This window comes from Marmota monax, unplaced genomic scaffold, assembly GCF_021218885.2.
Source record: "Marmota monax isolate L192 unplaced genomic scaffold, Marmota_monax_Labrador192_F-V1.1 WCK01_AAM20220418_F8-fsc00004, whole genome shotgun sequence".
NCBI classification, from domain to species: Eukaryota; Metazoa; Chordata; class Mammalia; order Rodentia; family Sciuridae; genus Marmota; species Marmota monax.
Window position 1 is genome coordinate 9,125,878 of NW_026692881.1, and position 12,114 is coordinate 9,137,991.

At 35.5% G+C, this 12,114-nt stretch overlaps 1 protein-coding gene across 8 annotated transcripts in view; it reads right to left on the bottom strand.

Moving 5' to 3' along the window:
• The window catches only part of Cpeb3 (cytoplasmic polyadenylation element binding protein 3), a 206,331-nt gene that overhangs the window by 89,029 nt on the left and 105,188 nt on the right, over positions 1-12,114 (bottom strand). For all 8 annotated transcript variants that reach the window (XM_058581085.1, XM_058581082.1, XM_058581084.1 and 5 more), the window contains 2 exons: positions 6,287-6,454; positions 4,420-4,509 (listed from right to left, as the gene is read on the bottom strand). In XM_058581085.1, the coding sequence (XP_058437068.1) occupies positions 4,420-4,509; positions 6,287-6,454 (258 nt within the window). The remainder of the gene's footprint in view (positions 1-4,419; positions 4,510-6,286; positions 6,455-12,114) is intronic.

Below are 12,114 nucleotides of genomic sequence, written 5' to 3' on the forward strand. Positions count from 1 at the left end.
AAATATAAAAAGGGCTAGGGATGTGGCTCAGTGGTTAAGTAACCCTGGGTTCAATCCCCAGTACCAAAAAAAATTTAAAACATAAAATAAGAATAAAAGTTAAAAAGGACTGGGGATGTAGCTCAGTGGCAGAACTCCCCTGGGTTCAATCCCCAGTACCAAAAAAAAAAAAAAAAAGAGTAGTATCTTCTCTAGATTCCTTACAAGACCAAACATAGACTGATGCACAACAAATATTTAACTGATATTCCCAACATCGCATGATCATTTTTACCAGGACCCTAGCCCTCTGTTTACACTTATTTTGTTCTCCCACCAGCCCTTTTCAATAACTACCTTCAAACTCTTCATCCCGAAGCTATTATAAATATAATGACATCAATGATTATGCTGTAAGAATCAAGTACAGGGTGGGATTTGGTTCATGCCCTAACCTTCAGGAGAACCTCTCCTTCTAGGACTCATAATTTCAACTCTCGTATTCCATAACTACAAGAAACTATGTGAACATCATCTCAGGAAACTTTTCCTTACTGTTATGACGATAGTTAGATTTCTTCTCATCATTCAGAACTAAATACAGAAAACATTTTGTTTCAATTTTACAACTAGTTCTTTAAAAGTATTTTAAACTGATATTTCTATTTGACTTGACTCTATTTTCTTTACTCCTAAAATAAATGCCACATGAATACCTTCATATTTACTCTCTGGCAGACTAGATCAATTTAGGGGAAACTCCAACAAATAAATCTTACCTCTTCAAGGCCCTCCTTTTGTATCATGTTCTCCTACCTCACAACATTCCACCCACACTTCTCTCTTTACGGGACTAAGGCCTTTTTCAGACTCAGTCTTTCCCATATAATAGTTTCTGCTGGGAATGTGTTTCCCTGTACTTTATAACTAACCCCTCAATTTCAGGTCCGCTTAAATGCCATTTTCTTGAGAAGCTACTCTCCATATTCCCAATCTACATGGTATCCCCTCTCTTTTGACTCCTTACTGTGCTTTTTATTTTCCCTTTAAGGAACTTGCCACAGCCTGAAATCATGTTCATTTTTGTGACTATTTCATTAACTGCTTACCTCCACCAGGAATATAAATTTGTAAGGTCTGGGACCATATCATAAAGACAAACATGCTGACTTCTACACTTTCCATCTTCTCAGTGGTGCTCTGGGGAGGTACCAAGCATTTGCCTGTTATCTACAGGCAAACTGAATTCAGAGGGCTCTGCGTATCCTCAAATACCTCTGCCCACTGTGCTGCATGGAGCACCAGTCTGTTCCATGTCCTACTCTGTTAGCTCAACAACATTTAAGGGAAGAGTTGATGCAACTGACCCCTGTTTTGCCACATGGATTTTAACCATCTCATAATCCACTGAAAAATGGTCATGGTATTGCAAACCCTACTTCAAACTGATATAAGTAAACCTGCTGGATGAATGTATGTTCTTGTCTTTTTCATTAGACATATGCTTTCTGAGAAAAAGCCCAAAGGGGTCAATAGTGGATGGCTCATGTTTTCTTCTCTACTTACACATACACCTAAAACACACAACCAAACTGTACTTTATGGCCAACCTAGGTCTTTGTAACCTAAAGAAAAATACAATGAGCAAGAGGAGGCATCAGTAGGAAGGCACTTAACAGTTTAAAGTGAACAACTTACATGTTCACAACATTATAAACCATGGGAAAGAACTGCCAAAGTTACTTCAGTCTTGGAATAATACCAAATATCTTTAGGTTCTCCCCAAATAGGTCAACTTTCAGACATTAGCTGAGAGTAAAACACAATAGGAGCCAATAGTCTAGTAATTAATTCTCTTCCCTGACCTCAATCACCAGAAAGGCAATCTGGTCTTAGAGGATCAGGAAATTATATTCTCTTCTTGGTCTGGCTTTCAACTGTCCATCTCAGCACAATCTCAGCTATAAAATGAGCACACCAGCACTAAAGTACTATAGTTCTATACTATTATACCATGATACAGGAGTGGTATCAAAAACTATGGAGATTGTGGGCTTGGATATAGCTCAGTTGGTAGAGTGCTTGCCTTGCATGCACAAGGCCCTGGGTTCAATCCCCAGAACCACAAAAAAAAAAAAAAAAAACTATGGAAGTTGTAGAGCTGCTAAATTCTGCATCACTCAGAACAACTCTAACATTCTCTTTTCAATGCTCTATGACAAATTTAAGATGTTGTGAATTTGACATATAAACAGAGAAGGTAGGTAAGAATGGTGATCCAGAAGCCATTAGATATAAGGTATGAGTGAGAGAGGCAAACATATTTAGTTTGGAAAAGAGTATCTGATCGTCTTTTAAATACCCAGAGACAAATGTCACAATGATGACTTGGTCTGTTCCTCTTCATAAAACTGCACCAACCGATGGGTAAAGATTGCAGGCAAGCATGTGACACAATAGATGAAAAACATTTAATTAGGTCTACAGATGTATTGACTTCCTCTGAAATAAATTGCCTCCTTTGTCACTGAATGTCTCAGAAGCTAACTTAGCAATTCCATGGGCCATTTTAGAGAGGGAATCAACAAACTTTTTTCTGTAAGGAGATCTAAGGACCATGTGTAATCCTTTAAAGAATGTAAAAACCAAGTGGGGTGCAGTGACACAAGGCTTATAATACTACCAACTGGGGAGGCTCAAATGTGTGATCTGTTGCCTTTCTTCAGTTAAACTCTAATTTGAGTTTGAGGCCAGCCTGGGATATATAGTGAGACTCCATCTCAAATCAAAATAAAAAGGTCTAGGGATGTGGCTTAGTTCATAATGCCCTAGGTTCAATCCCTAATATTACCAAATAAATGAATGAATGAATTAATTAATTAATTAATCCTTAGTTCACAGGCCATACAAAACAGGTAGTTATTTATCCTTGTTCTAGAGGAAGCTGTCTAAAAGAAATATGAATCACATATGTAATTTTAAATTTTCCAGAATATATACTTAGAGATAAAAAGAAATGGGCAAAGCTAATTTTAATGTTTTAATCCAATATATCAAAAATTATGTTAACACATAAACAAAATTAGTAATGAGATCTTTTACATTTTAAAAAACAAAATGTTTGAAGTCTGTTGTGTATATATATGTATTTTTAAACATTTATTTTTTAGTTATAGGTGGACACAACATCTTTATTTTATTTTTATGTAGTGCTGAGGATTCAGCCCAGTGCTTCACGATGCTAGGCGAACACTCTACCTCTGAGCCACAAACCCAGCCCTACATTGTACATTTTATGACTTATACCATATCTCAATTCAAACAGGCACATTTCAAGTGCTCATTAGCTATGTGCGGCTATTACATTGGATCAAGCTGTTCCAAAGAAACTTGGGTTTACCATTAGGACATAAAACAGATTATCTTCATTTTTTATTTTTATTTTTTTTGTGGGATTGGGGATCTACTCCAGGACCTCATACATGTTAGGCAAGCTGTCTATCATAAGCTACATTCCCAGCCCTTTTATTTTTCACTTTATTTGAAACCGAGTATCACTAAGTAGCCCAGGCTCAAATGTGTAATCTGTTGCCTTTATTCAGTTAAGCTCTAATTTGATTCCTATACAAGGTATAGGAAGGATAGTATTTTGATGCCACCTTCTTGTGGTGAGTAATGTTATATGATAATACAAACAAAAAGCCACATTTTAGAAATGAAAGGTATCACTCAAACAGATCTACAGAACACCACCCAGAAGAAAACTTTCTCTTTAACTCCAAATACTCTTCTTTATAAATGTAAGAGCATGCTCAGAGTGACTATCACCAAAAAAGTTCCCTAATTTCTACAGAAATTATAAACCATGAACAGACAAAGCAATGTATTTTCACCCCTCATCAATTATCAAAAGAGCCTACCCCAAACAAGGGAAGAAAGATCATGTGAAGAATCTTTTGCTAGTTCATCTTCCACCCATAGAACAGGATAAGTCACTTAAGATAGAGACATGAATGAAGATAATTTCATTCAATGCCATTCTTCAGCCACTAGGTTTTCAAGTTTGGAGTCTGTAAGATTTATAAAACCATAGGACTGTGAGACACAAAAAAATTTGATCTTAACAATCTTTTCCTCTACCATTGCTGATATTACTCAAAATCCTAAATCTTTACTATCAAAATAATGAAAAGTTAGCAGAAAGCTCATTCACAACAGATTCACAGAATCTCACTTTCAATAAAATAGGGCCATGAAACAATCAGTGTACTCCTGGGGGAAGAGTTTTCAAGTGGGAGACACAAAAAGATAATCGATGTAATTTTTCCTAATTAGGAAAAAAAAAAAAAAGGCTATTTCAAGAGTTAAAAGGCTGCCTTACCCTAAACTATCAGACTCCCTCTGTAAGAGGTTGACAGTGGGGACATTTAAGTGCATTACCTTTAGGAGGAAAATATGACTTGCTTTCTGCTTTGTGAGGCCAGTCTACCACGAGAGGTCCAAACCTGCGAAAACTGGCAGTGATCTCATCTACAAAATAAAGAAGGAATGTTAGCAAAAGAGAAAGAAAAAAAAAAAGAAGAATTACAATCAGAGTAGCCCAAAACACGTCTTTTTATTAAAAAAAAAAAAAAAAGTTTTGAGAGTTACTTTCTAAAGCATTTTTAAAGAAGTCAAACCTACTAAGTGAAATACCACTGCTTGAGTAAATATTTGGTTATTCACTTTTTACCATGTAAAGTGTGTTTCTAACCATAATTCACTACCTTCTACTGCCAATAAATTTGATATAAAGAACTCAAAAGGAAAAAATCCAGTATTAGCTAAGGTAACTCCTCTGTCAAGTAAAAAGAAGAATCTAAAAATAGGAATGTTTTTTGTTTTTCGAAAAAAGGCAAAGGTACAGAAAATATTTAATATATACTTTCATTTGTATGGATTCTCTAGTATTATATTAGAAATAAATATGAATCTTTTGATGAAGATCGGGGCAATAAGTAGGTAACTATTTGGTAATAAGAAAATGTTAAAAGCCATTTAACATTTCTTTTTTTTCTCTAATACCTGCATACTATATATTTTATTTTATTTTTTAAAAAATTTTTAATTGATTTTTAAAAATAAATGACAGCAGAATGAATTGCATTTGTTTTTACACATATAGAGCACAATTTTTCATATCTCTGGTTGTTTATAAAGTATGTTCAAGCTCAAGTTTATCTTCTTCTTCAGATATCTGACTCAGAGCAGAAGGTTGTAACCTGGTTCCTCCTAAGGTTTAGGTTGCCAATTTCTTAGTCATGATAAAAATTTATCTTAAAGGAAATTTAATTGACAGACGCTATTAACACAGATGTGAAAACATTTTGGAGGAAAATGAGTCTCTAGATCTGTACAACTTTAATGCAGTAAGTCTAAAATAAAACTATTTTTAGAGATTTTTCTCTAATTATGAAAAAAAGGAAATCATGATAAATTACAGAAGAATCATAGCTAGAATAATGCTTGCAAAACAAATCTGTTGTAATAACTCTTTTATAACAGAGCTGAAGCCTATTAGAACTAGAGTTGTTTTTCTCCTTTAAGTTAGCTATGTCATAATTTCATTTCATTTGTACATTTAACAAACATTTATTTACAACATATTATGTGATAAAATAAATATTTTCACTGGTTTAGGCATAAATGAAAAATTATTTTTCTTTTGAGCTGGTAGTATCTCAAAACTATTATTAAGAAAAATGCTAATCTGTCTTCACTCTTATAAAAGGTAAAGGGAAACATGCTTTTCATATATATATATATATATATATATATATGTATATATATATATATATAAAAATAAATAAATAAATATGATGGTATGATGGACATGAACAAAAGCTCCTTACTCAGACTTATTTTAAGTTTTAACCACACCCTTTTAACTACACCTACATAATCCTGGACAAATTATTTCTCTTGGATTCTCAGTTTTCTCATCTATAAAATGGACATAAGATATATTTACTTATGAAATACTCAGCACAATGATGGACTTAAAGTAGGACTGTCATAAGTACTGATTCTCATTATTATTTTAATATATAGCCCAAATTATTAAGTAGGAAGTGGAAGCTGTTGGGGGATGGCTGCATTGCCACATATGAACAACAGACCCTGAAGTATGTAATCTATTACTTCCTCATTTATCAAACATTCTCACCTCCAACACATTTAAGATACAAATGACCAAAAACTGACCTGAAGAAAAGAGTCAGGGTCAGATGACATAACTCAGCCTTTATAAAGTCTGTATACAACGTACCTTCATCAATATCAGGGGGAAGGCCTCCAACAAACACCTTTCTGGAGTAGCGTTCCACTCGTTCCCCATTTTGACATCGAGTAGGAGAACTTAAGCCAGATGACAAGGCCTGATCACCATGGCTGTCATCCAAAAAGGCGTCTTCAAAGGGAAAGAGAGAAGATCGACCTGAAATCAATGTAGGAGTTTCTATAATTAGAATGATTTTCTACACAATGCTTTATTAGAAGCCCAAAGTGCAAGTGTGTCCTGAGCTGTTTGCTTTTCCAATAGAATATACAACTGAAGAGTACCCATGTAGAAAAGTTTAAATCATTATTTTTGTGTAAGGATATAAAGCATGGAGAATACTAGATTGATACTAAGGAAGAAGCATCAAAATTGCAGCTGTTTTCCTTGCTAAAAAATCATTACACTTTACTCCTATGGTCACCATCACAGCTGCTAAGAATATATTTGGCAGTTATTTTTCTTTTATGCAGTTACTTGTTAAAATAAAAAGAAAATATAATATTTGTTCACAGATTTTTATCTATTTTTGGTAGTGACCTCAGAGGTTATAAAGAGTGGCCTTGATAGCTAAGGGAATATTAAACTGATGATGGAGGCTAATAACTTCTCATCTAATAGCAGAACTAAAGATCAAGGTTTCCCTGTCATCCCAAGCTATTTCAATTTGAAAACAAACTTGTGCAATAATATAGGGCAAAGCAATTAAATGAACACATATAAATTAAGATGTGGGAATAAAGATATAAATATGGTAAGGATATCTTAACCCTATTAATCTAAGCTGTATTTTATATCACTCAAAATAAATAGACTACAGAATTATTTTCACTATTAACTCCATAGTCAAGTAAATTTTGTAGAGCCAAGGCATCTACCCACTCCATGTGACTATAAGGAATATATCAGAAGTTAGGTTCTGTTAATAAGTATAACATAATAATGCCACTTGGCATTACAAAATAAAATCTAAGTTTAAAAACAAATACATTTCCTGTTTGAATCTGTCAGTTCCTGGTGAAACTTTTCATTAGGTTCAAATGGAATGAACTATCTTGAGAACTCTAACCTTTGAAAAAAAGAAAAGAAAAATGTCCTTCTAAAATAAATTCATATTTTTCAAAGAACAAGAAAAAAAATCTCTTCCACATTTAGTCTATCCTGTCTATATCTCCCTGAAACCTAAGTTTTGTACCACAACAGACAACTCGCTATGAAACAGAATATTAACAACCTGAGAAAAATACTAAACATTTCTTTTACAAAAAAAAGAGTTGCTAATATAACTGTGTTTACTTTATGAACAACCCAAGTGGTGCAAGAAAGGCACTGTTTTCATATTATGAGTTAATAAATAAAAGGGCCAAATGTGGGGGTATCTATAGAATTTTTTGTTCAGCTCTTCCCAGTTTAGCTACAAAGAGACAGACTTAGTATCAAATTCATGTCCAGGTCAGCATTTCCTACAGAATGTTTGTATTCCCACCTTTTACTCTCCACACTAGTGACATGAGATGATCATAAGACCAAACTGGGTCAGGAGGAGATACTAAATAATTTAGGAAAATACTGCATACTTTATTCCCTTCCCAGAGTTTCCAACTCACATTAGAAAATAAAAGGCTTTGAACAGTTCTGCAGTAAAGAAATATTAAGCTTCTCCAGCATTACACGGATTTAAGATAAAGGAAGTCCATAAATACAAAACTCAATGGAAAACACTTAAGGAAATATTGATCCATGTTCCAAGAGCCCCAAACGAGATACTTCCCTGCCAAAGGAGTAACAGTCTGCTGAGGGAAATAGTCAAGTACAGAATAATTATAAAATAGAGAGAAATATGAAGAGAGGTCACGTAATACTAGAGCACAATTTACTGCTCTCCTGAAGATGAGGGGGGAAGACCAGCAGAGTGATTTCACAGGAGGGCAATTCTGAGCAGAATCTTATGGGGGTAGGAAATTCTGAGGTAAAGAAAAATAATCCATAGAGAAAGGACCTTTAAAAGAGGTCTCAATCTTTCCCTCCAAACTTACTCCTCTTGAGCATCCCCTAAAACTTCAATAAAACTATTACCCAAACCTGACTCAAAAGAGAAGTCTAGGAATCATTCTTGACACACCTCTCCCTCTCTCTCCCCCACCTTCTGGCCCCTCTCATATTCCAAATGTTAAAAATGTCAAACCCATTTTTCAATAAAGCTCCAAAAGAAATCTTCCTTTAGGCCCTTTCCATCCCCAGTACTAATGGCAGATCAACATCATTGCTGTCCTGGACTCCCAGTCTAAGGTGCATACACACACAGCCTTGTCATTCCATTAATTTCTCCCTTGTACCCCACAATGTTTTCTCCACAAAACAGCCAAAGTCACCATTTTCAAACATTAATCTGATCATGTAATTACACTCCATACTCACATCTTCAAAAGCTGTCAAATGACTCCTCACTGCTTTTTGGATAAAGGACAAAAACTTCACCGTGAAGGGCAAGGTCTCTGCTTACCTCTTTTGCACCACAGTTGATGCCTCTCCCTCTCGCTCACTAGCCTCCAGTCACACAGACCTCCTTTGTATTTCCTGACTGTTCTTCCTTACCACAGGTGCTAAGGACAAGGTGTTCTCTCTAGCCTCTAAACAAAACCTCCTTTCTCAAATACCCAGCTTCCTAGTTAATTCCCACTAATTCTTCAGGTCTCCGCTGAAAAGTCAGTTTCTCAGGTGGAACTTTTCAGAGTCTTTAGATTAGATTAGATACTGTCTTCTATCCATGTGTAGCATCCTATAATACGGCTTCCTAATACTTCCCCAAATGCCATTCTATATTGTTCGATTTTTACTGAGTATCTCTTTTCCCAACCCCATTAAACTATAAGCTCCATTAAGATAGGGACCAATTTAGAAGAAGGTGGCAATCAAGGAAGGACAACACTGTGTAAAAACACACCACAACAAGTATATGCTCAAAATAATAGAGGGGCGTGAGAATGAAAGAGATGTGACCATGTCCTAGAAAACAGACCTTTCCTATCACTTTTACTTGTTCAAGCATTATGCTCTATACTTTGTATTACAAAAGCAATAGGCAATTTTCCTGCTTTCAAATTCAATATTTCTAGCTGAAATATCAGCTTTGATTAACACTCACTCCCTGGGAACTATGATATTCCCACTGAGTCCATCTTCTGTCCTGCCAAAATGATTTCTCTAAGATACCTCTGACAGGTTAAGATTCTGTCACCTCCATTGGTAATTTGGAACCCCTCTCCAACACAGGGAAGCGGGGGGCGGGGGGCAGAGGGATGGATTCTGCAGAAATCTGTGACTGACCATCCATGAGAAATGAGGAAGTCTTGAACGAGAATAGTGAAGGAACAGCAGCAGATGTTCAAGACATTCTTGAACAAAGAAAACCTTTCTCATGACCAACAAACCACAGCTTCCCCAGAGTATTTTGGCAAAGAAAGTAAAAGCAAGAGTTGTAAAACTGTAGACAGTTTTAAAATTGGTTATGGGTAGTTAAGACACTTCCCAAGATTTTATAAACCTCAGTCTTATTTTTAGTATTTAGAGTACTACAAACCTTAGCAATAAAGTTGCCTTGCAAATGAAACTGATAATAATTAACATATAAATGATGTTTCTCTGTGAATAGGAAAAAAGAATATAGGTTTCAGAGCCCAACCCCCAAGTCTACTAAACTGAATCTGTGGATGTGAGACTTGAAAATCTGCATTTTCACAAATTTCCTCAAAGATTCTTAATGCTCAATTTTAAGAACCACTTAAATGGATTAATATCCATCTGTCTGCAACAGGGCAGTCACTGAATGAGATATTATATGAAGTATATGGGGTCTTGAGAAACATCCAAGTTCATTTAAGTTAAGGAAAGCATATTCTCACAATTAGAATATAAAATGTATAACATAATCAACCTTACTATAACATGACTGCCTGAAGTGCTAGTGGAATAAAAAGTTAAAGCCTACAGGAAGCATTAAAATATAGAAATGAGAGCTAGAGGATATTATAGCTCAGTGGTAGAATACTTGCATAGCATGTAAGAGGCCCCGGAACCATAAAAAAATATTTTTTTTCTAAATATGACAACAACAACACAACTGTAGATCATGAATTGATAGTACAAACAAACAGGAGATAGCAGAACTTTACTATATGGGTAGGATGATTCCTTTGCAAAACAGAATAATAGTTCATCTGATATTTCCATAGCCTAAAAACCATCTATTTCTCTCTGCTCTAATTATAAGCTTCTGAGAGACTATTCTGTGAATAAATGTGGCATTTTGCTAGTATAAAAGGGTTACTTTTGAACTAGTGACAAATTTTGCTTCTATATAAATCCATCTCCACAATAAATTAACACATTGGTATTCTGAGTTGTCCAGTGAACCTTGTGAAGCTGGTGTTCACACATTCATTTGGTTGGCACAAAAGCCATCCTCAAGATAAATCATCCCTTGGAAGACTGCTAAAATTCATTCCCAGATAAGTGTTACTAGTAACTGAAACATTAAGAGGCTACACCTAAATTATGCCCCTAAAGTACTAACTAGTGCTTTTCTGGCATATTTCTTTTCTTTAAAGGAAACATTCCCCAAGACCAAAATGTTTTAAACAAGCCACATTACTTACCCCCCAAATTATATTCTTACGTGCAGAGTATATAAGTTTGCTTTAGAACCTCAAGATATTGCCACAGAAAATATTTATATTCAACAGAAGGAGGAAAAAGACTTCTCAAATGCTGTGACTTGGTCATTGAGCTTTCCACAAATGATCTGGTTCTCTAATATCTATTCTCACTTGCTACCCAGAATGTAATCTTTTATCCAGAAGTTGGACTAACAATCAAAGATAATGACCAATTTTTTCTTTTTTTTTCCCCCTGTTACTAGGCAACAAACACAGGTTCTCAGCTCATGCCGGGGGCAAGAGCTCTACCACTGATCCACAACCTCAGCCTCTGGACAAATGTTCTTTGAATGTGGTGGTGACTTAAAACTAATAGAGCTTTGGAAGAAAAGTGTTGCACAGAAGACCTACAAAGCACTAGTTAAGGAAAGCCTTGTCCAAGACAATTCTTCCCTAAGAGTCTCCCTTGCCTATAGCAAATCATGGGAAAATAAAGCTCACTGGCCATGCTGTGCTGCCAAATACGCTCAACTGCACCTCTGAGCTCCTGCTACGACTCCAGCAGCTCCAAGGCACTTCTGGCCTAACCCTTCCATGAGTCTGACCATTTTCATCTTAGCCTAGCAAGTAGCTCAGAAATCAGTTACTTTGGTTTAAGAAAAATGGATTATGAGACATGACTCCCTCAAAACAAACAAAACACACAAAGAAAAAAATCAAAACAAAATCTTCCTGAAAGTAAAAACAGGTTTCAGCCTAGCTCTAGTCTGTGACTCTGGACAAGACAGTCAACTTATCTGCATCTGCATAATGACACAATTGAACTAGATGAAAGGCTTTCAAATCTCTGAAGACAGCAGAATCCCCTATATCACACAGATATCTTACATAACAAAAATAGGTCTTAGCCAGGCATGATGGTAAATGCCTGTAATCCCAGCAACATGGGAGGCTGAAGCAGGAGGATCGAAAATTGGAGGCCAGGGCTGGGATTATGGCTCAGTAGTACAGCACTTGCCTTGCACATGTGAGACCTTGGGTTTGATCCTCAGCACCACATTAAAAATAAATAAACAAAAAAGGTATTGTGTCCAACTACAAGTAAAAAATGAATATTAAAAAAAAAAATTAGAGGCCAGCCTGGGAAACGCCATCTCAAAAAGG